The sequence below is a fragment of the Phyllopteryx taeniolatus genome, chromosome 4 (genome assembly GCF_024500385.1).
Source record: "Phyllopteryx taeniolatus isolate TA_2022b chromosome 4, UOR_Ptae_1.2, whole genome shotgun sequence".
Classification (NCBI taxonomy): Eukaryota; Metazoa; Chordata; class Actinopteri; order Syngnathiformes; family Syngnathidae; genus Phyllopteryx; species Phyllopteryx taeniolatus.
The window spans coordinates 28,424,695-28,452,318 of NC_084505.1; the positions used below are offsets into that span (position 1 = coordinate 28,424,695).

The 27,624-nt window shown below is 44.1% G+C and overlaps 2 protein-coding genes across 4 annotated transcripts; one reads left to right on the forward strand and one right to left on the reverse strand.

Annotated features, from left to right (window-relative positions):
• Window positions 1–371: 371 nt before the first annotated feature.
• On the reverse strand, window positions 372–10,951 carry wfs1a (Wolfram syndrome 1a (wolframin)). Of its 3 annotated transcripts, XM_061771324.1 has the most exons (11): window positions 9,493–10,951; window positions 9,227–9,306; window positions 7,701–7,845; window positions 7,446–7,619; window positions 5,185–5,262; window positions 5,014–5,117; window positions 4,806–4,937; window positions 4,487–4,732; window positions 3,319–3,597; window positions 2,360–2,523; window positions 372–2,217 (listed from the first exon to the last, which is right to left on the reverse strand). In XM_061771324.1, exons 1-11 carry the CDS (start codon window positions 9,707–9,709, stop codon window positions 1,044–1,046), a joined length of 2,793 nt encoding a protein of 930 aa, XP_061627308.1. In that variant the 5' UTR covers window positions 9,710–10,951; the 3' UTR covers window positions 372–1,043. The 3 variants fall into 3 exon arrangements, with proteins under 3 accessions (XP_061627308.1, XP_061627309.1, XP_061627310.1); XM_061771325.1 differs by having other exon boundaries at window positions 7,446–7,845; window positions 9,067–9,306; window positions 9,493–9,559; XM_061771326.1 differs by lacking the exon at window positions 9,493–10,951 and having other exon boundaries at window positions 7,446–7,845; window positions 9,067–9,468.
• A 160-nt stretch (window positions 10,952–11,111) lies between these two features.
• crmp1 (collapsin response mediator protein 1) lies at window positions 11,112–22,546 on the forward strand. Its single transcript, XM_061771327.1, has 14 exons — window positions 11,112–11,561; window positions 13,043–13,131; window positions 13,620–13,804; window positions 14,506–14,670; window positions 15,061–15,122; window positions 15,221–15,301; window positions 15,829–15,897; window positions 16,055–16,175; window positions 16,279–16,435; window positions 17,520–17,661; window positions 18,866–19,036; window positions 19,968–20,147; window positions 20,224–20,386; window positions 21,350–22,546. The coding sequence occupies exons 1-14, from the start codon at window positions 11,265–11,267 to the stop codon at window positions 21,439–21,441; spliced, it is 1,974 nt and encodes a 657-aa protein (XP_061627311.1). The 5' UTR covers window positions 11,112–11,264; the 3' UTR covers window positions 21,442–22,546.
• Window positions 22,547–27,624: the final 5,078 nt, after the last annotated feature.

Genomic DNA, 27,624 nt, shown 5'->3' on the forward strand with positions numbered 1-27,624 from the left:
AACAGGGAATAAACAACATTAAATGTTTGTGCTGGTATGCTAATCAGTGTCATAATATACTTTAAAAATATATTGTAACACTTATCTTCACCTGTGAGTGACTGTATGACCATTTAAATCCTCCTGGGTAAACTTAACTTTCTGAATAAGCGACATAAATAGTAAGTATGTCCTCCGATAAGACATATTGAGTGTGTTTTTTTTAATGTGCCATAATATTAACACATTTTGTGACAAAGTAAAATTCAAATGCTAAATCATTTTACATGGTTGCCATGTTCATGAAGCAGGTGGCATTGTGATTATTTATAATGACAAAATATTAGTACCGCACAGCAAGAAACCACAAATGTCCTATGTATATATATAAAAAAAAAAAAAAAAAAACATAAATACAAAACTAAATAGTGTACACTCATGTAAACATGCAAACAAATCATTTCCCTTTTGGTGTCAGACATCCTGTTCCTGTTTGAACATAGGATAATAGTCCCCAAAGATCAGTTGGTCTACAGATGTGGCCGACCAAATCCTCGTTAGTTGCCTCACTTTTCAAAGACTCCTTTACAAAAGGTATTCAAATGATGCAGTTTAGCCATTGTTAGTGCTGCGGTTCTGGTCGCTTTTGTGCAGCTGCAATGCGGTCGATTCCCACTCTTCCCAATTCCCCGCGATTGACTGACAAACCAGTCCAGGATGGAGACTGCGTTTTACCAGACCACATCTTCCCTGTGGCTCTCAACAAGATATGCAGTCAAGCAAATGAATGGGTTCAAAAACACATTGTCCTGCACACCAAGGAAATGTAAGTTTTTCCAGCCAAAGTTTGGGTCTTAACACCCTAAAAACGGACCTAAACAACAAACTGGAGTATAAACTCATGCCCACTCAAAATGAAACATTACTTTTATCACTATCATGTCTGTTGGCTGACATCAGTGACTATCTTCACATAAAGAAATCCAAGGTGGCTCGCTGGGGAAGTCAAATTTTGAACGATACAGTACAGCACAGCAGCTTTGGTGCCCTCCTTGATTCTGTTCTCAGCCGGTGATCTTTGCTGACAGGAACGGCGAAAAGAAGAAATCAAATGCAAAATTCAGGGCTCGCATTGTCGTACGTCTCCAGTCTCGTTCTATCTTTACCTGCCTACCGCCAGGCGACAGTGGGGAAACACAGTCCAGACAGTTGATAGCCTTCAACTCGAAGGCCGCAGCCTTGGCCCCTAGGCGGCCCTCCAGCTTGATGCAGAACTCCACCATATTACCCGCTTCCAAGTTGAGCAGGACCTGTCGGAACTCATGGCTGGCCACGAGCACGATATCCATGCCCGGGTCGTCCGCCTGTACGCTTCGGTCCCCGATCATCCCGACGGTCACTCGGAATCGGTAGCTGTCGAAGCGCTTGACGTGGCAGGCGTGTTTGGCCAGACCCTTGATCTGACACATCTCTTCTTCTTCTTGCATTCGTAGCAGCATGGGCAGCGAGACGGCAACTGGCGTGGAGCCGGAAGATGTCTGGTTTGTCCCATTCTTCGGCTCACATTTAGGGTATGTCTCGCCATAGAGGCATCGCAGCCAGTCCCCAAGAAACACGGGCAACATGTTAATGACAGACTGCGCCCCATTCTCCGTCTCGGCCACGCTGACGTGCTGAAAGCGGCCTGTCCAGGTCACCCTGTGCCCCTGCAGGTGGCTGCAGAAGATCTGTGTCTTGACCATTCCTTTGGATTGCCAGGCAGGGGGTCCGCACACCTGACTGTATTGGTCCCAAGTCAAGGTGGAGTTGTAGACTTTCTGACCTTCTGTGTGGTACACGTAGATCGAGAAGAACAGGATCACCATGGAGATGCAAAGTAAGATGAGTTTAACGGGGCCGCGGCGTGTCATCGAGCGGAAAACACCCAGAATTGACGTGCTGAACCGCGTCCAGAGCCGGAGAGTGACGGGGATGGTGCACACCACTAAAGTGACAATCATTTTGGTGAGCTCCAGCTCCAGGAACCACTTGAAGAGCTGGATTAAGAGCATGATGGCGAGGCCCACCGCCAGAACAGGCAGCGCAAACAGGAAGAGGAAGTAGGCCACGCAGGTGCGGAGTATGCCCACAGCCGTGGAATTCTGGAGGAGCACCACTGAGAACTCGCACCACATGAAACACACCAGGTAGGGCACCAGGATGCAGTACGTCCCCCGGAAGCCGCGCTTTCTGGCCATGCTAATCGTAGAGAGAAGCCAGAAAACGAATTCATAAAGAAAAAAAATCTCATCCCATTAATCCATTGGAACACGGGATCTCGATCGTTAGCGTCCAAGAACGATTATTTACAAATCAAGATGGCTTTCACTGTATTACTCACCTGAAGAAAAGGTAAAAAAGGTAAACATACAGCAGGCAGGGAATACTGAGCTGCAGCACGACTGACTCCCCTAGTGGCAGAGTTGCAAAGGTGCGTCCGAGGATGCCGAACATTGTCATGTTTTCAGGCAGCAGCTGAGTCAGGCCACAAAGAGACGAAGCAACCTGTAATAATGCACAATGTTTATCATTACAGGAAAAGATAACCACAGTCAAAACAACAACAACAAAAGTGTATATTATGTGCCGTGCTATTGGCTCGCAAACAGGCTAGGGTGCACCTTGCCTCTTGCCCACAGTCAGCGACACTACTGCTTGTCCCGAATGAGGACAAGCAGTAGTTTTTTGTTTTTTGTTTCCGTGCATTTCATTGTTCTGCCAGTCACTGGCAAGGATGCATGAACAAAGATATATTTGTCACTCCTAAATAATCATTAGCAGACAAATGAAGTGAAATTAGATCATTTCCCGCAGCACCCCTGATCATTTTTCACGGCACACTAGTTGGGAATCGTTCAGTGATTCCCGTTACATTTTGAGCTCTGCAGGATTAAGCGAGCCAAGTCGTTCAGTTGAGCGAAAACCATGGTTGCCTTTCACCACGGGGGTTTGTCACTCAAAAGAAATATGTCTTTACTGGGAATAATGTTAGCTTTGCGTGTGTGTGCGCACGCGCGCATTTTATGGTTTCAACAAAAAGACGAACCTTTGATGAGAAAAGGCATATTTTGTAATTATCCCAATTCCACTCCTGATGTTGCACAAAAGTTATTATTCTCTGTTGACCAATGAATGGATTGTTTCTTGAGGTATGCATCTTTGTTGTTGAACGGTAGCATCATCTGGTACAATATTTTGGGACCTTAAAAACTGTAAAAAGTGTACTTTTTTTTTTTTTTTTTTTTCACTCACTTTAAACACAACTGCGAATCAATCAATGGTGTGTGAAAGCGTTCTCACCTCTATGACCATTGCTCGTCGCGCGTATGTCGCAGCCATTGGACTGAGGCTTTGGTAGCTCACCGCCGTGAAAAAGATGGCCACCGTCGAGAGCTCCGAACAGGGTATCCAGCCCTTGTCAGCGACAGGGAACGAGAATATGACGAAGAAGACGGAGAATATAAAGTAGAGGTACGGCTCGAGGTTATTCCAGCCAAAGTCGGTCTCTGCCTGCTCAACATCCAGGCCGGGTTCAAAACGGGTCAGGAGAGACGTCAGGGCTCGAAAGTTCTCCCAGGTCTGGAAATGCAAAAGGGAATTGAGAGGTACATGAAAGACTACTTTCGAAGAGAAAAGATTTTGTTTCCAAAAATGAGAACCTGGATTTGCATAATGAGTAGGCATTCTTTCAAGAATGCTGCGATTCTGTTTGTGATGGTCACACATCAGCCTCATCATTAGCCTTTACAATGGCAAAACCTTATTTAAAAAAAAAATTAAAAAATGATATTTGTCCCATCGTGTCTCATATGAACAATAATCCGCTTCACGGGGAACATCACGTGACCAACGCTGGAAAACACGTGAGCGGGCTTAGTGTGTATGCTGCGATAATGAGCAGAACTACGGCTCGATGACATGATGGCTTGAAGCTGAACTTTCTTTATGGCTGGTCTTTTGGGAAAAAATTGAAATGCATGTATATCGTTTATTTATACAAATATAATATGACGTGTGTACACATGAACGAAGCCTAAACGTTGGATCTTGTCATCTTTGGTCACTCTTGAAGACATCTTGTGTAAAACAACTGACCTTGTAGATGTTTAAAGTTCCAACGGGTGCTTTGTCCCGGTTAGTTCCCCCATTTACATGAGCGGAAGGAAGTGCTTTGAGCTGTTTTGTTCAAATTGTTTTTTCTTTCTTCTTTGGCGGTTTATCCCCCCTTATTCAAGAATTTTTGGAGGGTAAAACGTTTTTGGAATGCAATTATTATGGCCATCAATTATCTATAATTTTTTGGCTGTTTGCAGTCCGACCTCTGTATTTTGTTCCCTTGGATTCTGAAGAAATACTAAATCTGAATAAAGCTTGACCTCATGACAGCTGTTAAAATCCTCAAGTCTAGCCAATCACAAATGTTACTGTTTTTGCACAATTCATACTCGAAAAGAAAACAAGAACTCACCTTACTACTCTGAATAACACGCAGTGTGCAAATAATCATGGAGATGAAGGAGAGATAGAAGACCAGGAGCGGGATGACAAAGGAAAACAAGTCAATGGTGAGGTTACTGATGATGAAGAAGAAGATGAGCGTGTTGACGTGTTGCGTCGGGATGACGGTGCTCAGCCACTGGACGCCGGCCCGCGATGCCCAGTCCACCAGGTGCTCCTTCACCTCCATCACAGAATCCAGCGGATGGTGCAGCATCTGACGGCAGCGGAGACACCACTTGAACAAGGACTCCCCACGTCAACCTTACGATGCATTGTAAAGAAGTTACCGCTAAACGTGATTTCATAGCCATTGCTTTTTGAATGGCGCTAGTCTGCTTCGTGTCCAGCATCATCCCCCTTCCGCCAAAATTCCAAGACCCTCTGTGGGGCTTCTCGTCTTCTGAGGGGGCCAGCTCCACCTTGTCATCAAACAGTGCAACACTTTTTACGCAGCAGAGATTTGCATTCAATTGATTTCTTTTTTTTTCCTTTTACCTCTGTGCCATCGGGGGTTTGTGGTTCAGAAGATGAGGGAGCGATACCTTGAGCGTAACTTTGAGTCATCTCCACAAAGTCATCCAGGTCCACCAAGTGATCGCCTGAGAAGACCAAACGTGCTGTAGTCCAGAGGTGGGAGGAACCATCTGGCTCTCTCAGGATACTCACTCTCACAGGTGACCATGTTTTCCAGTATTTTCTGAGTCTCGTCCGAGGTGGGGTCAGATATCCCTTTTCCAGCGTCTCCTAATGTTCATGAACAATTAAAAAGTGATTTGCAAGCACAAGCCCACGCAATCTCAAGTATTATTTAAAGCAATCCAACAAGATTTTGCCAAAGGTAAATGGGACAAATATTGTTAAATTTAGTGTACTGTGATACTACAACATGTATTCATTTGACTTTGACAAATAAATCTTCCTGCTGCTTTAATATTGTGTTGTTTATTAGGAATGCACCACAGTATCTGTCATGGCTGGTTAATATAAAGAGGCAGATTTACACATTTATGAGCCAAAAGATTGGCATACTTGTCATTAACGGGACAACCAGACATTAAAAAATGGTTTAAAAAAATTATTGTATCAGCATTCTATTTACACACATAATATTTGGCCATAAAGAATGTCATTTCCAGAGATTTAGCCAGAGTTTATTAGGTATTGCAATTTCTTATTCAAAAGTGTTGTGCAAAAAAAATACATTTTAATGTAGGTCTATAACAAGATATTAAATTCATAATTGAAACTACTTTATTATAATGCTCAAATATTTTAAACACACACCGTTGACAAAAAAGAATAACCCCCCCACCCCAAATTTTTTTTTAACTCAAAGTCTAGTTTTTTAATTATTATTATTATTTTTTTTTTTGTCTTACCTTTATCCCTGTTCCTTTCCTGTAAAAGTGTTCATTCTTTGAGTTTAGAGATTATTGCCAGTAAAGTCAAGAGTAAAGTCTTTTTAATGGGACAATGATCTGTTCAAACTCACTTGGAGTTGGCACATTGAGCGCAAAGTGGACTAACATTGTCACCTCCGGTGCAGTCTGGATCAAATCCTTTTTGGCCAAAAAGAATTTTGCATTCATTCCCTACCAATCGTAAGCCACAAAGTGCGATGAGGTGATCCTTTAATATTACAAAATCAAAGAACCTTTGCGAGCTAGCAGCTAGAGTCCACGTAGAAGAAGAAGGGCGGCAACGTGAAGCTGTGCGCTCTCGTACGCCCCCTTCAGCGTGGCTGCCACAAGCCACTCAAGAGCAGCCGGCCGACCACAGTGTGGCTTTATCTGCGGTTTTATGCGATCAGCAAAACTAAATATGTCCATCCATTTTCTGAGCCGCTTCTCCTCACTAGGGTCGCTGGCGTGCTGGAGCCTATCCCAGCTGTCATCGGGCAGGAGGCAGGGTACACCCTGAACTGGTTGCCAGCCAATCGCAGAGCACATACAAACAAACAACCATTTGCACTCACAGTCACACCTACGGGCAATTTAGAGTCTCCAATTTATGCATGTTTTTGGGATGTGGGAGGAAACCGGAGTGCCCGGAGAAAACCCACGCATGCACGGGGTGAATATGCAAACTCCACACAGTCGGCACCGGGGATTGAACCCGGGTCCTCAGAACTGTGAGGCTGACGCTCTAACCAGTCGGCCACCGTGCCGCAACTAAATATATAACACGCAAATATTAAATACATTAGCTCCAGTATGGAAAATCCAAATGCATATTACAAGTGTCTCAACACATTATATTGGAGACATGAAGAGAAACAGAACAGGCAAGTACTTCCGAACAGCCTCCTGTGTTTTAGTACAGTCAATTTACCAATAGATGGTGCTGTTGAGCAGTGCGTTTGGTGAGGGATTGCGCAATCTGAGGTAAGGCTGGCTGCTTGCTGCCGCTTTTCCCTCTCACCACGTATTTGATCACGAAATACGCCAATTCAGCAATTTTAGCGATGAAGTCATGGAGACTATTGGATTCAAAATGAAAATCTATCGAAAGCACAGAATGGAAAAGAATTTGATGTCATCATTATTTGTTTATTTATTTATTTTACTCTTCACGTGCAAGGCAGACTCTGCCTCCCTTGCATGCCCCTCCAATGCTTTACTCACACTATACAATCACATTGTTGTAATGAGCCATTTTCTTTTATTTTGTTTTGCAGTATGTGATTTATTGTGTCAATGTAGTCAGGCAGAGCTGTGAGGAATGCAGTGATAGTGCTCAGACTGAGACACCACATAACTGAAGTCTCTCGTGTTACCGGTTACATTTAAAGAACCATGCAGTTGGACGTCAAAATGTCAGTTATGAAAAGTTGTTGTTACTCGAAAACAAATTTCTATCCCACTTGCAAGATGTTATCAAGTATTGGTACTTAGCGAGTACTCGAGTACTGGACTTGTGTCTCCTACCCAGTCCTGCGTTGACCTGGCCGATATTCTGCAGCATCTCAGTCACGGCCACTTTAGCCTTCTTCTCTGGATTTAGCTTCCAGTACATCAGCATAGCTGCTTTACGCACTGCCCTTTCAAACTTACTCTCTGCCGACAGTTTCCGAACATCTTCCTCATTCTCCGCTGTGATTCCTATTTGAGTATGCGAGAGATTAAGAAGATCAGCAATGAAAATCCCCCCCGCCCCCGTCGTGTGTGTATTGGCACAGTAACCTATTTTACGGATCCAACAGCGCTGCAAGGCTCTTGCTGCACTCTTTCTTCCCTGTTTTGCCGCTTTTATCAACCAATTAACAGCCAGACGATTGTTTAGATCTACATCCTCTTCTTCAGCAAGAATCAAGTAGTGCTGACCCAACTGATGGACAGAAGAGACGTAAAGAGGATTAATTCAATGTGTGCGCCTTAACCTAAATACAAAGAACAACAAGTATATTATGACCGTTGCATGAGCTATCTCAGCTTCATGCAAAGAAAAAAATATTTCATTGTGATTTTTGTATATATTAGGTTATTTTGTGTACACTGGCGCAATCCAGTGTGATCCAATAAATACAAGAAGAAAAACTTTTGTCTTTACAATTTGTACACAATTCTGAGAAGGGGAGCAGTTTGAAATGATAAATGGACTGCACTTATATAGTTCTTTATCTATGGCATCGCATTGCCCAAAGCGCTTTCCAATGCCTCCCATTCACACAACGATGGGCGGCTGCCGCCGTCCAAGGCGCCGGTTAGGGTTCAGTGTCTTGTCTCAGTCAGAGCCGGAATTTGAACCGACGACGACCCGCTCTACCAACTGATCCACAGCCGCCTGCAGCTGTTGTAGGGATTTTGATGCCTTGCTCAATGTGAAACGAGACGTAGAAGGCGGCGTGGCGTGTTCTAAACTGCTCGGCTACGCTTGCCAGAGCCGAGTGTGTATTTTACAGCAAACTGCAACCACAAAACCACTGACTGTGATATTTTATTGTATTAGACTTCATTAGACTGTGTAGATAAACCTCGTGTGATTTCCCCCCCTCAAGTGACAGCAGGTCACAGAATTGACCTCTCCATTCCTATCCAGAAAGCAAAGTCAACCAACGTGGAACGTAATCCCAAAATCTCCTCCAGATGAATCAATCATCGCCATTATTTCCTGATACTTCAGTTACAGACTTGCCTGTGTGCAAGGGTGGAGGAGGCCATGTCGGAGGGTGGGTATCAAGTGACTATTTGCTCAAATTAACTGACAATTTCTAATGTTCGTCTCACACTATTAAATGCGCTTGCAGAGGAGTAGGTTTACACTCTATAGCTTGTGTGAAATCACGCAAATCTGCTCCGTCAATCAATAGTGTGAATGTAATACAGCGCTGTTCACATGCACACGCGCTCTGTGGCTATTTAAGTGCTCCCTGTGTCCAAATACGTCATACGCTCCTTTGCGAGTGCTGTGCACGCGGGACCTGGGGGGGGGGTCTCTCGTGAAGTCATTTCTGCGTTAGTCCCCAAGGTTTTATGTTCATTCACGGTAATAATATTTGCCAACAGCGATTTAAGGCAATGAATACACAGAAATAGCGTGCCATGTCACCGTGTCTGAAAGCAAAGCAACATCTTCTGAATCGCGCTGAGCGCAGGGCATCATGTTGCAAGTGGATGAAAATAGACGCTCGCTGAAAAGCAGACGACGTGAACCCGCGTACTTGACAGCAATGCCGAGAGTCGATCAGCAGGCATGCGCCTCGGCTCACCCGAGTCTGAGCTCTGGCATCGCCCGCTTTGGCTTTCTCTTCCATCTGGTCTTTCGAGAAGACTTCCTCTGGTTCCTTATCTGGAGGGGAAGACGGGAGGATCTTGGTTTTATCTCTATGTATAATATAAGTGGAGCTTATATCTACTGCTGGTGCATAGGCAAGTAGATTAAGAGCAAAAACAAAGCCCGAAGCTTGATGTTAGGGAGAAACTAAAGATCTTTGTTCAGTAACCCGATAATGTTTCATTTCAACCTATGTCTTACCTTCTTCGTCATCGCTGTCGTCTTCCTCTTCTGCTTTTCTGAGTCGTTCCCGGATGATGACTCGCTGGGCTGCAGAGGCAAAGGTTCTTCTCCTCGGGACGGTAGATTGGGAAGAATCGGTGGCGGTGCTGCTACGTTCGAGGCCAGCAGAAGAAGGGCTGGGAAGGCCTGAGCATTCAGACACACGAGGAGGCGAAGGCTCAGCGGAAACCTCCATAGTTTTGTTTTTTGGGGGGCTACGTCAGGAGAGAAGAGTTCATCTGAAGAGCGTGCGGACCCCGTCCGTTTAGAGATGAGTCGTTTGTGAGGGTGAGAGTTGAAGGGGCCGAGAGGGAGCGGCAGGGAATTTACTGGCGACGGGAGAAGGAATCTCGGGCGTTCATCCAAGGAGAGGCATAACTCCTGCGTGCGGAAGGTGGCCGGCAAACATACAAAGTCCGCCTTTTGTCTGTCGGAAAATGAGAAACGTGTGGACAGAACACACACGCATATTATCTGGTTGACAAATTGGAGGACCCGTTCATTTGAAGCTCAATTATTGAAACATTATTTGACTACTGGATGGTACTAATCAGGTCAGCAGCTTTACCAAACCATTCTGTTAGCGTTAGGGTTATGTAAAGGAAGAAAGGACAATATTAATATCAAATAAAGCAATGCTGCTCAGTTTTAGAGGACGCCTGCAAAAACGAGGTCACCCGGAATACTACAAGCTCCTCTCACGATGCATTTCGTTCGACAGCATTGCTAACTAGAACCACAAAAAATGAAAGAAAAAAAAGAATAGCTCTATCACAAGTGAGCATCGTTGTCTTTGTTTATTTGATGCAACAGCTGGCAATGAGTCTCATTAGAGTGTGTAGTGCAGTGGGGTGTACAGCTGAAGTAAGAGAGGCAATAAGTCCCGTTAGCAGGAGTTCATCTGAATTGACAAAGAGTGTCGTGGGAATACATGCAAATAAATAAATACACCTTGCGTGTGTGAACGGGACACCAACTCCACCCAAGCTGAATCAATAATGCATGCAAACTGAAACCTCCAGACAAACATGAAGCTTACTTCTTCAGAATAAGATTGGCTTTCTGATTGGCTGGTAGGAACCAAAAGCAGACGTCTGATTCGTCCCATTTCTTAGCTTCCTCTCGTGTTAAAAACCTGGCAATGCCTACTTTATCAATGCAAATGATCTTGTTATGTTGACGTATCGCACGTAACCTCAATTATTTCCAACACAATAGTTTTGCACTCGAACCTCCAACAAACAGAAATATTATTCCTATGCGTGACGGATTCATGGACGTTTTCGTCGTCCTTTTTCTTTTTCGCCTGCTTGGGATCAATATGCTTCAATGCAAGCTTGAAAAAAAAAAAATAAATAGACAGGCTCACACCAGCAGAACTGTTCAGCAGTCAGACTAGAAAGAAAAGAAAATAGAATAAAAGCTGCCTCAATGTCGAGGAGCTTTATACCCGATCTGCAGGATCTCCATCTTTTCAGCTAAAAGATGGAGGCCAATGTGACACGCAAATAAATGAGGGCACATGAGGCATTTTTTGTCTGCCCTTCCAGATGTGGGCTCAAAGACGAATCCTCTCCTCGCCCCCATTCAGCCTTTGGAGATCAACAGCCCCCAAAATATAAAAAGGCCACCATTTATGCCAAGATTTCTGGGATTTATACAGGCCGCGACAAACATCACGAGAGGAGGCGGGACCGGCCGTGACGCGGTTCCGTCGCGTGCTGCGTCCTCGCTCGCCGAGCGCAACAAACATGTCGGACTGCAGGAGGCAGTGGAACCGCGAAGATGAGCTGCCGGTCTACTTTGCGGCACCGATCGCCGCCGGAGCCGACCGGCGCAAGGGCTACGGCGCCTTTGAAAACGACACCGTCGACTTCGGAGTCAAAGGGGCCCGCAAGCAGAGGAGCGCCAGCCGGGAGAGGCTGCCGGGCATCGGCGACGAGGGCTCCGGTCAAGCCCCGGCAACCGGATCGCACACCGACGGACAACCAGGACCTCCGCGAGTCCCCACGGCCTTTTCGCCAGGGGTGGAAAACACACCGGCAAAGGTAACTTTGACACACACACACGCACAGATCGATCGATTGATTGACTGATCCTCCATAAGTCAGGGCTGTCAAAACCATAGAAATGTGGTCACATACGAAATAACCCAAAACACAACTGCTCCTGCAATTGATGATGATGATGTGGATGAGGATGATGATGAAGATGCTAGATATTTTTCACAACAAATAAAATTTGAAATCAGAATCAGAATGGAAATCAGTGGCAACGGTGCAACGATTGCTGAAATTGCTGGAAAACATTTAGGGGGGGGGGGGGGGGGGGATGCTTGTAATATCTGTTTGGAAAAAAAATCATTTTTCTGCCAAAATAAAAAAGAACAAATGCATTTAGATTTAGCAAGAAACATTAAGTAGACTCGCGATTATTTGCTTAAATTAGTGGGCCAAAAATCATTTTTCTGCCAAAATAAAAAAGAACAAATGCATTTAGATTTAGCAAGAAACATTAAGTAGACTCGCGATTATTTGCTTAAATTAGTGGGCCAGCTATGCCGACGCTGCAGGCCAAATATTGGGACTTCAGGTAAATATGAAGATAGATAGATAGATAGATCTATGGATGCACATAGTGGTGCTGAAGTGGACAGCAACCATGCAAAGCTGCCATTGTTGTCGCGTGTGCACAGCTGAGGTGACAGCGACGTGATCGTGTGACCGCTGTAATCATTGTGCTAACGTGCTCGTGTGCTCGCCACCTTTCCTGTGCACGTGCACACTTTCTCGGTGGGCGCGCTTTTCCCGCGCGCGTTCACGCCGAGACCGCGAAGCTTGGGGGGGGGGGGACAAAGCGGTGCACCGCGAACCGGTTGTGAATATTTGCAATCCCCGGGGGAAGAAGAAGACGAAGAAGAAGAAGCCAACATGTCTGCAGGGCCCACTTGCCAGGAGAACAACGTCCCCCATGTGACGGTAAGAGGCAGCGGACGTGCTCGGAGCTGCTGGAAATCTTCTTGCCAATGCCGGAAGAGGAGATTAAATTCTTAGCGAGGAGGCCAAATCTGTCCTGTAGCACCAGGCCAGCCTCTTGACTCGAGCTTCATTAGCCGTTATTATCATATTGCATTCGGGTTCGATGTCCTCAGACGAGGACACTTGAGTATTGAGATTCGTGACGCTGTCTTCTCAAGCTCTTTAGTCAGACGATGTCGAGATGATGGAACTCGGATTGGAGCTGCGAGGATTTCAGCTGTAAAACATACAATCCCGTTCATAGAAATACTCATGGCCTGACAGGTGATGGCAAAAAGCTTTAAATATAAAAATCTTAGGTCATCTCTGATCAACAGTTACTATGGAAACACACCATCTTCCTCTGTTGCTAGGCGTCCCACGCTGTACTGCAGGAGTGTGTGCATGTTCTTGCAACACTACAAAGCAGATAGTACACACTGCAGAAAGATAACGCGAGACGGATTGCACGCATCGACATCTGTTCAAGCGCTTTCCTTGCGACATTTCAGGGTGACGGCCTGCTGATTAGAGGAGGGCGAGTGGTCAACGACGATCAGTCGCTTTACGCAGACGTCTACATTGAAGATGGGCTCATTAAGTATGTGCAAAATATACTGTAATTATCTTCTTGCTGTTTTTACACTGTGCAAAAGTTGATATTACAATGACCATACAAGATCTACTCCTTTATGACAATACAATCACCAAGACAGAATACAATCATGTGTACTGTATGCTAACATGTATAATATTCATTGTGCATATGTGATATGTATACCACAGTGTATTTGTCTCAGACACAGCGGCGAGTTGTTATACGAATGAATAGTAAAAGTTTAAAAGATGACGCATGTGAAATACGAAATGCGAAATGTAGTCCAGAAGTTTTCCTCCGACTCTCGGCTCGGGTCTAAAACAAATGCAATGGAAAACGACAATGTGGTTGCTAACGTCGGTATCCGTCCTTTACTACGCCAAATGGACTGCTATGAAAAAGCGGTCCTATCTGGTTTTGGCCTCTCTTCGCGCATGTTAATACGTCAACATTCCTCATCTCGATCGCACTGGCGCTTATTGCATCCGTAGACAGGTCGGGGAGAATCTGGCGCTCCCCGACGGCATCCAAGTGATCGAGGCCCGAGGCCGCATGGTGATCCCCGGTGGGATCGACGTCAACACCCGCCTGATGAAGCCTCATCTGGGCGTACGCCCTGTTGATGACTTCTTCCGAGGCACCAAAGCGGCGCTCGCCGGAGGCACGACCATGATCAGTGAGTCCGCATGAGACGTCACCGTTTTGAGACGTTTTCAGCTCCTTTTTGGTGTGTTTTAAATGTGTGAAATGAATCCCAGCGCCTCTAAAATTTCAGACCATTTTTTTTTGGCTTCGATCGGCTTCATTTTAGTTATTTGCTTAAAGACCCAAATTGAAAATTGTCTTCCCTTTTAAGAAGATTGTGATATTGCAAGCATGTTTTTGTTACCAACCCCCCTTTGAAAGTCTAAATAATAGTTGACCAAGCAACTTTTCACTGGCGTCCGTTTTCAAAACTTGTTATCCATCAATTTTATTTGATTGTATTTTTTTGTATATGGAACGATATGAGGCGATGACACATATATATGAGTTGACAGTTCTAAAGGGAAACCATCGCTACGAGGTGGCCCGCGACAAAAATGAGTTCAACAACCCTGATTCAGGTGGTCGGACGGTGCTATTAACTTGTGTTTGAACCGGAATGAAAGAAGCTAGTTGTTGTGTCCTGTACACGTGATGATAATAAATACCGACCAGCTTCCTGACTGGCATCGGCGTTTCGAGCCCATTTTGGGAGGTGCTGAAGCACCCTTCAGATGAATCCCAGCACCCCTAAACCTCTGATCCTAGAATCGCCCCAGGACGTGACAATACGGCAACCGTGTTATGTTAACGAGGTGCACGCCCTTGACCTCGGACCCTGTCTTACTCCAGTCGACCATGTGTGCCCCGCGCTCGGGGACAGCCTGCTGGAGGCTTTCGAAGTCTGGCAGGAGGCTGCGGACAAGCGGGCGTGCTGCGACTACTCCCTCCACGTTGACATCCCCCAGTGGAATGATGCAGTTCAAGAGGAGTTGGAGATGCTGGTGCAGGAGAAAGGTTTTTACACATTTGCACATTTTTATTCCAAAGTGCTGGTGGCTTCTCTAATTGTTGTCATGTTAATCGCTTCTTTGGCGAGAGCACCAGGGACAGTTTTGCAACAATTTGGCCTCGTGCTGAATCCTCTTAACGAAGGGAAAGCGGCGAGGGAATGCACCGCCCTCATTATACCGCCGCCATGGAAGCCGAGGACGCATTTTGTTTGTCGTCTGTTCAAAGCAAGTAAAGAAAAGAATCACTTTTCTTCTGGGGCAGCAACAAAGGAGCTATTTGTGTGACTCCCGTCTTTCCGACAAATGCAGTGTCCGGAGACAGAAAACAACATTCGTGTCTTGCAAATGCCATTTTAGTTGACTTTTGTGACTTTTATTTTCCCACTTTTTTCAGGTATTAACTCCTTCCAGGTGTACATGGCCTACAAGGATACGTACCAGATGACAGATTCTCAGGTGCGCAGGTTTTTCTAAGAGCAGGATGTAGTCATTTTTCAATTGATGCTATGCGCTATTCATGATGTCACCAACGTGTGGTTTTCTCACTTCTGCAGCTGTACGAGGCCTTCTGCTTCTTGAAACAGATTGGCGCTGTGGTTTTGGTTCATGCTGAAAATGGAGATTTAATTGCTCACGTAGGTGGAACCTAACTTATCTTTGCTTCTGTCTGTTGTGGCAGCTTCTCGGTACTTACTTGTGGTATCGTGCTGTATGTAGGTATCTCTTCTGCTTTATAACCTAAATTCTACCACGAGCGCACTTCAGACTTTTACAAGCAGTCTGAGTGCCGCCGCCGAAGATAGGACGAGCCTCCATTGACCACGATTGTTGTCAGCGGTCCTGGAATATAAGGACCTATTTAGAGGCTCTTACTAAAGTAGTAGCACACACGTCAAGTTGGTTTTAGGCCAAGTACAGCATGCACTTATATGAGAATGCAGAAGAAAAATCTGCACCCTCACTTACTCGCCCCGCCGCCCACCCTCGCGTACAGGAAGTCTCTGTCTCTCTTCAGAGGTTACATTCCGAAAACTGGAGTGTTACATTTACATTTACAATATTTCTTAATCATGTCAGCTCGTATGTTGAGGCACCGCTGTACCCGTCGTGCGCTCTTTAGGGCTGGCGCCGACCTCATACAGTTGTTTTATCTGTGACTTAGGAACAAAGCAAAATCCTTGGGATGGGAATCACTGGACCCGAAGGCCACCCTCTGAGTCGTCCCGAAGAGGTGACGCCATCCGTCTGCCCATCCAAACACTGACACGGTGCCCATCCATCCATCCATCAGTCCATCCATCTATCCATCCACCCACCCATCCATCCATCCGTCCATCCATCCATGGACTAGTTCTGCTCTGCCCTTAACTGCTGTCTTGTAAGTGCAGCTGGAGGCCGAGGCAGCGTTTCGTGCGATCACCCTTGGCAACCGCGTGAAGTGTCCTGTCTACATCACCAAAGTGATGAGCAAGAGTGCAGCCGACACCGTCGCCCAGGCCCGGAGGAAAGGTGGCGCTCTCGCTCCTACATCCCAATTGTAGTTCCTCATACACGGCTCCCGAAGAAGTCCTCAGCAGTGGAAATGCAAATTCCTTTTGTGCGGAATCTGCAGGTGCTGTCGTTTTTGGGGAGCCAATCACAGCCAGCCTGGCCACTGACGGTTCGCATTACTGGAGCAAGAACTGGGCCAAAGCTGCTGCTTATGTGACCTCCCCACCTCTGAGTCCCGACCCCACGACCCCAGACCACCTCCACACACTTCTGGCCTGGTAGGACTTGAATATACAGAATGTTCAGCAGTTGATGCAAAGCGCCTGTTTTAATTTTTTTTATTTTGTTTTTTTTTTGGGGGGGGGCTTTTTTTTTCTAACACTGGGATGAGCTTGGGATAATGAGACCCTCAGTGGATTTACAAACTTTTAAACGAATGCAGTGTTATTTATACTGTGAATTTTAAATCAGATCAGTGACACCAAAGGAAACACATGCAAGGTTTTAATGCTATTTACTTGTTTGGTATTGCAGTCACAGCAGCTGCTCACAAAATACACAATGTCAAACTTGATTTAATAAAAGGAGTGGGGCGGTCTTTGTTTGACAAGAGGAGGGGCAAACAAAAAAGATTGGAAAATACACGTGATGATCTATACTTAATGAATATAGCAAATGTACAGTGAATGTAAAACACGCTCCGTGAACAGAATGTACAGAACTTCGTACAGTACATTGTTTTAGTGCCCCTGATTCTATAATTAGCGCAGGAATGTGAATCCTTCCTCATCTGTTGCCTTGGCTACCAAGTGCCTCCCTCCTCCTCTTCGTCCTCCTCACACGTTTTGGTTTTCAAGTTAGTCCCACAGCAACCCTTTTAAGTGACAGGCTGTATTTTTAGTTTTTTATTTCACAAAGGTCACACCATATTTATACTGGATTATAATACCAGTACCCAGAATAATGCGTTTACTATCATTAATAAATGCCTAGTGTGATACAGTTAAGCAATTATCATAATAGCTCTTCATATTTTGAAGACTCAGGCAGTTGATGTGATCATGACTTCAAGTAGCATTGTTGCATGATTGACTTTCTACCGATGCTTTTTGTTTGCTTGAGGCCTGAACAGGTCTTGGACTCTTTGAGGACACCTGGTGGCCAATAGGGTGACGACGGTTTTGGGTTACTTTGAACTAAATCTCAGCCCTTTTTGATTTATTTTGATTGATTTCGATTTTGTAAATCACCAGATCCAACGGTTGGTCTGGAAGGATTATGCTAGATTGTTACCTGTACAACATTCTGTCCTGCTGCAGTATGAAGTGTGCGCTGATGACAATGTCTCTCGCCACGACACAGTGGGGACCTGCAGGTGGTGGGCAGCGCTCACTGCGCCTACAGCACGTCTCAGAAAGCAATCGGGAAAGACGACTTCACCTTCATCCCAGAGGGCACCAACGGAGTGGAGGAGAGGATGAGTTTTGTTTGGGACAAAGCTGTGGTAAGAACACACGAAAATGTGTGCGCGTAGAATTTGTAATTCCACCTCCCTCCTGCGTCCGACGGTGGACTTTTCAACACTTGCATGACGTCACGCAAGATGTCAGCACTGTGATTTTTTTAAAATTATTATTTAAAAAATATTTTTTTACACAAAATCTGGGCCACTTGAGTTTAACAGAAAGCTATGATTCTGTTGTTTGAACACAGGCAAATTGTACCTTCTGCCATCTAGTGGATGATCATGAAATTGTTCTGCCTGTCACAGTACGTCACTGGCTTAGATAGACAGAAAAAGGTACATTATTTGTGGTCATTACAAAATTATTTCCAGACCAATTATTTCTTTTCCCACCAAAATGGTCAAAAGTCAATAGTGCATTATACATAGGTATAGGGGAAAATGAAAAGAACCTTCACATTTTATAAATGTATGCTCCCATCTAGAGGTTACAAAAAAGCTGTGCACTTTCATTCCAATATGCCACCGCCACCTAGAGGTTATGAAAGGTGTAGCCTACACTTTCATTCCAATATGACAAGGGTACGTATGACTGCTAATATGTACAGTTGCACTCCTAAGTTTACATACCCTGGCAGAATTTGTGAAATTTAATATTTTTGTTTCTGAAATGCTTGACCGTTTAATTTGAATCCCATTAAAATACTCATGGCGGCACGGTGGCCGACTGGTTAGAGCGTCAGCCTCACAGTTCTGAGGACCCGGGTTCAATCCCTGGCCCCGCCTGTGTGGAGTTTGCATGTTCTCCCTGTGCCTGCGTGGGTTTTCTCCGGGTACTCCGGTTTCCTCCCACATCCCAAAAACATGCACGAATTGGAGAGTCTAAATTGCCCGTAGGCATGACTGTGAGTGTGAATGGGTGTTTGGTCCTATGTGCCCTGCAATTGGCTGGCAACCAGTTCAAGGTGTACCCCGCCTCCTGCCCGATGACAGCTGGGATAGGCTCCAGCACGCCCGCGACCCTAGTGAGGAGAAGCGGCTCAGAAAATGGATGGATGGATAAAATACTCATTAAATGTGTTTTGCCGGGCCCTTCCTTTCCAGCGGTACACACAATGATCTCTCACAGCACAATGGTTGGGAATCACTGATCTCAAGGAATAAAAGCTTCAGCTTCATTTTGTTCGATATTCGATTCGCCGCCGTATTTACGTTTGATGCACCTCTGCCCTCGTCCTCCCAGGCCACGGGCAAGATGGATGAGAACCAGTTTGTGGCCGTCACGTCTACCAACGCCGCCAAACTCTTCAACCTATACCCGCGTAAAGGTCGGATAGCGGCGGGCTCCGATGCGGACGTCGTCGTCTGGGACCCCGACAGCGTAAAAACCATCACGTCCAAACTGCAGCAGTCGGTGAGAACAAAGCAGGATGAATAAAAGATGACGGATGGCAAAAGTAGAAGCAGAGGGGCCAGGAGGCAGGATGAGCGTGAACAGGATTAAAAACCGAATAAAAGATCAAAGAGGCCGCCCTGCATGTGCTAATGTGCCAGAAATTCCAGCCGCCAGACACGCAGGGCTGATCGCACAAAAGGAGGCGTGACGATTTCCACGGAGAATTGAGTGAATTCATTCAAGATGCCATCAAAATGCCAATAGAATGTACCTTGAGTCCAAACTGATAGCGTGTACAATGTTGCAGCTATTTCGACAATCTTCATTTTCAATCAATGGATGTGCAATCAAATGAGTCTCGCGGGAGCTCGCATGCATTTCAAGGACTTTGGCACGAATTGAAATGGAATTCATACTTGGCAATATCAGGCAGTGTTTGCTATATTTCGTCTGCCGCGCGTTTTTGGGAGATTCTAATCCAGACTGCTGTCGGTTTGAGGTTCTAATCTCCCCCCTGCGCCATCTTGCTACCCCTCCCCCTGTTTTTATAGCCTTGCTCTTTGCCCGAGCCTTTCTCTCCCTTCATCCTCCATCTTGTCAAATGCTGCAGTTTGACTGCATGCATTATTCTCTTTCAAACCATACTTGCAGAAATAACCCCCCCCCTTTGTTTAACCCCCCCCCCCCCGAGGCTTATATATAATATACTGTATGTGAATGTGTGCTGTGATATGAAATCTCATTTACATCAGCCCAAACACTTTTTGTCTTAACATCACATAAGGATGACAGAATTTACAATTTTATTGTTGATTATCTGTAAATGTTGGCTCTAGCCAGTAGTATGATGCATTATTACGCTCAATACATTTCTTGGTATGGCATTTTACATCGTTCACACAGAATTTCTCACGTTTTCGTATATAATATGTAATTGCTCTCGTCACAGTCTTCCGAATACAACATCTTCGAGGGTCTGGAGTGCCGTGGGGCTCCGGCGCTGGTGCTGAGTCAGGGTCGGGCGGTGTACGAGGAAGGGAAGCTTCACGTTCAGCAGGGCGCCGGACGGTTCATCCCTCGCAAGCCCTTCCCGGACTTCGCTTACCAACGTTTCAAGTTCAGGGACCAGGTACAGCACAAAAAAAAAGACAACAGTACATTCATTATGCAGTATGAGGCTCAAATTGTCCCCCGTCTCTAAACAGATTCAGGACAAAGGGGTCACACGCGGGGCGTATGATGGGCCTGTGTACGACGTGGTTCCGACCCCGAAATATATCACACCTTCGCCTTCGGCCAAAACATCGCCGACCTCGCAGCCGCCTCCGCCGGTACGCAACCTTCACCGGTCCAACTTCAGCCTATCAGGTTCGACACAACATTTGACACCTGCCGTATAGTTTTGGGCACTAGTTTACAAATAGATGCAAAATATTAATCAAGTATATGATCATTCAAATGTTTTAAAGGAAAATAAGTTTTATTATTTAGTATTTAGAAACAACATTTTTTATACAAGCTACCATTCATATGTTTGCAGTAACTTGGAGACGTCCTTATTTTTGATAGAAAAGCACATTTTTTTTTTATTCCAATGAAGAAAAGATTAATCAGAAATACAGTCTGCACATTTTCAATTTGAAAGACAAACAAACAAACAAACAAACCAAAACCTGTCCTTTCTTCAAATAAATAAGGAAATTGTCTGAGTGACCCTAATCTTTTGAATGTTTATTGCATGCATATTTATTATCATTATTATTGAGTTGGGCGGCACGGTGGCCGACTGGTTAGAGCGTCAGCCTCACAGTTCTGAGGACCCGGGTTCAATCCCTGGCCCCGCCTGTGTGGAGTTTGCATGTTCTCCCTGTGCCTGCGTGGGTTTTCTCCGGGCACTCCGGTTTCCTCCCACATCCCAAAACATGCATTAATTGGAGACTCTAAATTGCCAGTAGGCATGACTGTGAGTGCGACTGGTTGTTTGTTTCTATGTGCCCTGCGATTGGCTGGCAACCAGTTCAGGGTGTACCCCGCCTCCTACCCGATGACAGCTGGGATAGGCTCCAGCACGCCCGCGACCCTAGTGAGGAGAAGCGGCTCAGAAAATGGATGGATGGATTATTGAATTGCATTTTCTACTGTTTCCCACTGTGTTTTCTCGCCCAACTTAGTGTTCGGATAACACTTGCAAAACGCTCGCCATTATTGGATTTACTATCATTTGATTTATTACATAGAATTATGAAAATACAACATTTGTTGTCACAAGGTAAATGTTGCTAAATATTGTGTTGTAACGTTGTAATTGTCCCTATTAATTTATATTCACAGGGGCTCAGATTGATGACTGCGTCCCTCGCAGGTCCGGCCATCGTATTGTAGCACCCCCTGGTGGTCGCTCTAACATCACCAGCCTTGGTTGAACACCTGCACACTTTTTTTCCACCCCGGTGTGCTACCAACGTGTATGAGCGAGACTGTGAGCATGCGTTGTGTTTCCACCCCCCCCCCCCCCCCCCCCCCCCAGCAATGTGGCACGCACAATTCGCACCATAACCTAACATATCTGCCTTGTGAGCACACACTTGTGACCAATGAAAATGCACATAATATTATTGTGATTTACAATCAGTAAAGTCTTGTTGAAAATCAACATTCACAAACTAACTCGCTTTAAGATGGTGCACCCATTTCCCCCATTTGTAATATGACACAGTGTTACCTCCTTTTGAATAGCACAACTTAAGTGTTCCCCCACACGATGGCGCTGTTGCTACTGGCCACTGTAGCCGCATCATCTGCACGTGTGCATTTGATTCAATATGACTCCCATGCAGATCCCATTGCATGAACGTCCCTTGAAATGTTACACTATGCTTGTGCACAATTGCATTCAGGTTATCTTTATAAGCTCTGAGCACTCTTTGATGTTCATTAAAAAAAAAAACTCCACAATCACACACTTCCTGAAAAGTGCAAAGCTGAACCAGGCGTGAAGCCATTGCAATAAATAAAAAGATCATCACGGCATTATAAAGTCACGCGGTAAAGAATTGACGTGTTTTAGTTTTCCGCCAATCATTCATGCCAGAAATACATTCGATCATTAGAGCTCTCATTACATTTTGAATGAAAAATAAAAAACTTCCTTATTTGTTGTTATTGTTGATGTTGGTGTGTATGGTACAGTATAATTAACATTTTTTTTAATGCCACTTTTGTTTTGTCGTTGTTGCCATCGATGATCAATAAAGACTGTTGACAAAACGGGGAGTCTGAACACTTTGATGCAAGCTTACACAACAGGAATAAAATAATAGAACTACTGTCGTTTGCAGTGTTAAATTGCTAAATACATTCAAATAAAAAATGAATACCTCTCCGACTGTGTCGATGGAAAGTGATTATATTGTGCAGGTTTGTCTAATGTTAGTGCTTTTCTCAAACAAAAAGATGATGATATACTTCATATGATCATTTAAAAGCTGCTGGAATCTGCCCCACAGACAAATAAATCGAATCACTTGACTTCTTCTTGTCACGTTTTACTCCTTGAATACATTTGGCGGCGCACCAGTAGATTCTGTCAGGTTGCATCGTAAGCGCCCCAGCGAAGAGCTTCCCACAAGGTCCCCGAAACATCGGACGCCTGAGGGGACTTTCACACACAACCACCCAAGCAGCATGCAACCTGATTGCAAAATGGAACCTTGCATTGAAGGACCACGCGTATGTCCTCCTGCATTGGACTCCAGTGGCAGGACTTCGGAACAGAAATTACATTATTACCACTCTGACGGCTTTCATTTACGATGATCATAATGGTGATTTTTTTTATCGATAACTATATAGAACTGACACTACACATCATGACACAGCATATGCTTTTATCTATTACGGTGTGTTATCAGCTTGAAATGATCCAGTTGAGTGTGTTACAAAAGTCTATAATCAGTGATGCTGCATCTGCATTGCAACTCATCTGTGATGCCAGAGGCCTGTTAGCCATTACTGCGCAAAAAACAGCTCATTTACTCTGCTTAATTCTAAGGTTTTATCTGGCAGACGTTGACTTCATCGACTTCTTCGAAGATTGGTCATGTTTAATTCGAGGTGAGAGTTGTACTGCGTTGCCGCTGTAAAACCATCATTAACTAGCACTGGATTATCGGCTAGTTGCTGTCATTAACTGTAGCTCTTACATGGGAGACAATAAAAAAAAGAAAACATAAAAACGCTACGCTTCAGTGCATGACTTAATTCATATCCACTTTAAGCATCTGTTCTTTTGCTATGTTGTTGAATGCCAATAAAAGAATTCACAGGTGGTCTCAGGGGATCCAAATATTTTATAATCCATCATAATCCAAAAATGCACTAAATAAAAGAACCTTTCCAAGGAATGCATTGGCCACCTTTTTTGAATTATGGTTGTAGGTTGTTATGGTGTATAACTGCACCTCAACATAGAGAGAGCTGTTTTTAATATTTTGTTTACCTCATCCCTCAACGAGTGAGGAAAACACACACACACACACATTGTGGAGCTTCATTAAGAGAAAGATTTCTCCAGACAACGTCACCTTCACACAGACGTGTTTGCTGCACGGCCATCTGCGCTGAGACTCAACCAAAGTGATGTAATTTCAAGTTTGTGAGGCAAACAAAATGCAAATTCTCCGTATAGAGCAGCAGGTCATAAAATGATAGAAACTGAAAAGCGTGGCGCAAGTGTGTGAAAATGTGCCGTAACAATGCAGATATTTGTCATTCCTTGAGAGCATCAGGCAGCTGTTTAGGAGGGAAATGGCATTTGGGCAATTTACTGGGCCAGCTGTGCTGTTCGTGCCCAAAGTCCCTCGGGCCTCTGCTATGCATAACCTGAAAAATAGATCAAGCGTGTGCAAAAGAAAAAGCCTTATTTCTCTCACAAATGCGTCGTCATCACCTCACCATAACACAAACACTTTATCGGAATACTTATTTGGGATGTCCATTAAGGTATAGGGATTTGAGACTGAATGTAATGATCTTTGTTATCATCATACAAATGTTATTTTATTAAAAAAAAATTGTACTTCGGTTATAAAAGTAGAGTAAAATTTTTTTTTTTTTTAAAAACCAATAAGATTTTTGTACTGAGACAACCCCTCAAAGTTTGCTGGACATTTCTTATGTTGAATCTCGGATGATCAGTCACTGATCCGGAGGCGAACAATCCTGCAATCCCACTTCTGACACCAGTTGTTTTTGGGCAAATCATTTTCAGACACAATAAGTAAGGAAGCAATCTTGTCTTTGTGGGTTTGGGGAAAGGGGACAATTTGTAATGAGTTGTTACCCTTTACCGAATCTCTGCCAAAACATCACAATCCAGAAGTGAGAGAGACAGAGAGAAGAAGAGAAAAAGAAGAAACACACCCCCATCATTCCCACAGCATTCGCAAACAATTATCTTCATCCAGCTGCACTCAAACTTATCTTTATGGGTAATGAGTACATGCGGATGATGAGAAAGGAAGAGAAAAACAGGGAGTAGTCAAAACATGGCTGCTACACACATACTGTGCTGACTCAAAGCTATGCAACAATAAAACCTGCTTATATAGAACTCATAGAACTAATATTTGGTATGTTATTCATTCATCATCCGTTCCGCTTATCCGCGCTGGAGCCTATCCCGGCTATCTTCGGGCGAGAGGCGGGGTACACCCTGAACCGGTCGCCAGCCAATCGCAGTATTTGGTATATATGAAACAAATCATATCGAGCAAGATGGCCAAAGTAATTGAACATTTTAGGAACTGATTGAGTGTGTAACAGATAATAAATTCAATAAAACAATCAAAACAATAATAATAAAAAAAATCCAAACCCTCACCCTAACCCAAAAACTCCATGCATTTTTCAGATTTAACCCTAAAATCAACCCTAATCCTAACCCTAACTCAAACCCTGAATCAAAATCTAGCGTTAACCCAACCAAAACCCTAATCCTAAACCAAAAAAATTATCTTCACCCAACCCCTTACCCTAACCCAAAAACTCAGCATTTTTTAAATCTAACCCTAAAATCAACCCTAATCCTCACCCTAACACAAACTCGGACCTAAAATCAAATCAAGCATTAACCCAACCCAAACCCTAATCCTAAACCAAAAAATAATCACCCAATCCCCAGCACCTTAACCCCTCACCCTAAAAGCAACGCTAATACTAACGCTAACTTAAACCCTAAATCAAAATCTAGAATTAACCCTACCAAAACCCTAATCCTAACCCCCCAAAAATAATATTTACCCAATCCCCCAAAAACTTAACCCCCTTACCCTAACCCCAGAACAGCATTTTTCAAATGTAACCCTAAAACCAATCCTAATCCTAACCCTAACATGAACTCAGACCCATAAGCAAAATCTCACACTAACCCAACCAAAACCCTAGTCCGAACCCCAAAATGAATCTTCACCCATTCGCCAGCATAAACACAAACCCTAGGCCTTACCTCATTAAACCTGACCCAAACCCTTCCAATAACCCTGAACCAACTCTTAACCACAAATCTGTTTCCTAACCTATGTCCCTTCATGTTTGCCCTGACCCAAACCATAAATCAAAAACCTAAACCAAACCCGAATACTAACCCATATCTAATCCCAATCATAATCGTACCCCTACCAAAAACCTAACCCCAACCAAACTGTAACCACCCTAACTCTTAGTCTCCTCTAACCCATAAAGCGAATCCTGCTGTCATCGAGAAAAATCCTTCACTTGTCGCCCGTCATGCTGCGGCTTGAGGCTCCCGCGTGTATAAGTCGCTAAAGGATTTAGTATGCTTAAATATGATAACGTGTCATTTTTCTGTCAGGGAGGGCAGCTGTTTGTTGCGCTCTGGCCGATGTGGCTGTGACAAAAAAAAAAAAAAAAGCCGACAGAGGCTCAAATAGCACATCAGCCTGTTTACAGCGCCACTCGCAAGGCTTTCCTCAAGAGAGCAAGGCAGCACCCTGACAGCTTGGATCCCGGATTTTGGTCTTGACAGCCTGCGGCAGTGATGCTCAATATGATATGCAAAAAAAAGGAGCAAGATAAGGAAACGTAAATTTCATAGTTTTCATAATGATATCTTTCAATGGGTTGATAAAAGTCATTGAAAGACATCTCACCCTCCTCTAATAAAACCCTGGTTGCATTTGACAGCTCCAAAGACCATTTGATACGCTAGCTAGTGTATTAGGGCTCCACCCTTGCAATATGTTTACTATCTTTATGAAATCAATAACATAAGACAATAAAAGCAAAAAAGCACATCCATCCACTGAGTCTCTCCCTGGAATTTAATTGATGCTTCTGAGAAGCTGGCTGTTATTTTACTTGGATAGCGCACTTATCTGGTGATTTATCCGTGAAGCAAACTGAAGCAAAGCAGTTGATATTTGTTGAGGAAGGACAAAATTGATTTATGATAGGGGATGTTTTAGATCAGGGGTGGCAAACTCAAATTCACGGTGGGCCAAAATTCAAAACTGGGACAACGTCGCGGGACAAACTCAATATTTAATGCAAAATCACTGCGATGTGCATGTTTCCCTTTTCTACAGAAATGTAGCGTTAAAGTTGATCATACGACAACAAACTTAAAGTTTGCTTCAACACCGAATCTGGAATAAACTAACTTTAATATCATAAACACGAGAAATCAAATTTGCGATAAAAGACATCAGTGGCATTTGTTGTTTTGTATTTCAATAAATAACATGAATTCTTCTGTCTCTCCATCTTCTATTTATCTTTCTCCGACTACCTTTCTTTTTGATGTAAATCTTTTTTTCAAAGGCCAACAACAAAACAATCCCAAAAAAATAAGAATGTCCTTCAATAAAAATCCAAAGTTCAAACTATTAACAGTCCCTGCCGAGGAGTTGATAAAGGACATTTAAAAAAAAACAAAAAAAAACAATTCAATGATGTTTTATTCTTTGTTGGAGCCACGTTGCTCTGAACCATTTTCCATCTTTCCTTTGGCCATTTTTGGGAAGGGGAAGTGTAAATTTGCTCGCGGAACGTCGGTCTAGACTGATGGGCCAACACACGAGCAAAGCATTCTGGGATTTGAAATATTAGTAACGCATGTGCTATATACTGGGGCCAGCTCTAATACACATTTGATATGGTCTTGCGGGCCAAATATAATGACATCCTGGGCCAAATTTGGCCCCCGGGCCTGAGTTTGACATGTATGTTTTAGATCATTTAATAAAGTGTTTTTGATTTATGGGTGAAAATGATCAGGTGGCACAAGAATTTCCCCCAAATGATAAGTGTGCTTACCAAAAGAGAGCAGACCAACAACTGTGGCGTGAAAATATGCTGAAATTGAGTGGAGAAAAATTGCATGTTGCTATTCAGTTGTCAAGTAATAAATCCAGTCATAAATAAGTAATGTGCGTGGTGTTGTAAAGGAGTTATTTACAGAATGTAGTGTCACGATCGTATGAAAAGTTTACTGGACAATTAACAGGACAGATTTCTCTCCTTTTAATAATTGTAAATTATTACTACTTTAGGGCACTCTTTTTATCTTTGTACCACACATTCCATAA

Excerpts from the sequence above, each read along its gene's own strand:
- wfs1a (XM_061771324.1), bottom strand. The coding sequence starts at position 9,709 with ATGGAGGTTTCCGCTGAGCCTTCGCCTCCTCGTGTGTCTGAATGCTCA. Across the intron at positions 3,598-4,486 it reads GTGTTATTCAGAGTAGTAAG|ACCTGGGAGAACTTTCGAGC; the intron begins GTGAGTTCTTGT and ends TTGCATTTCCAG. Across the intron at positions 2,218-2,359 it reads CTTTTTTACCTTTTCTTCAG|CATGGCCAGAAAGCGCGGCT; the intron begins GTGAGTAATACA and ends CTCTACGATTAG.
- crmp1 (XM_061771327.1), top strand. The coding sequence starts at position 11,265 with ATGTCGGACTGCAGGAGGCAGTGGAACCGCGAAGATGAGCTGCCGGTC. Across the intron at positions 17,662-18,865 it reads TTGTTTGGGACAAAGCTGTG|GCCACGGGCAAGATGGATGA; the intron begins GTAAGAACACAC and ends TCGTCCTCCCAG. Across the intron at positions 20,387-21,349 it reads GTCCAACTTCAGCCTATCAG|GGGCTCAGATTGATGACTGC; the intron begins GTTCGACACAAC and ends TTATATTCACAG.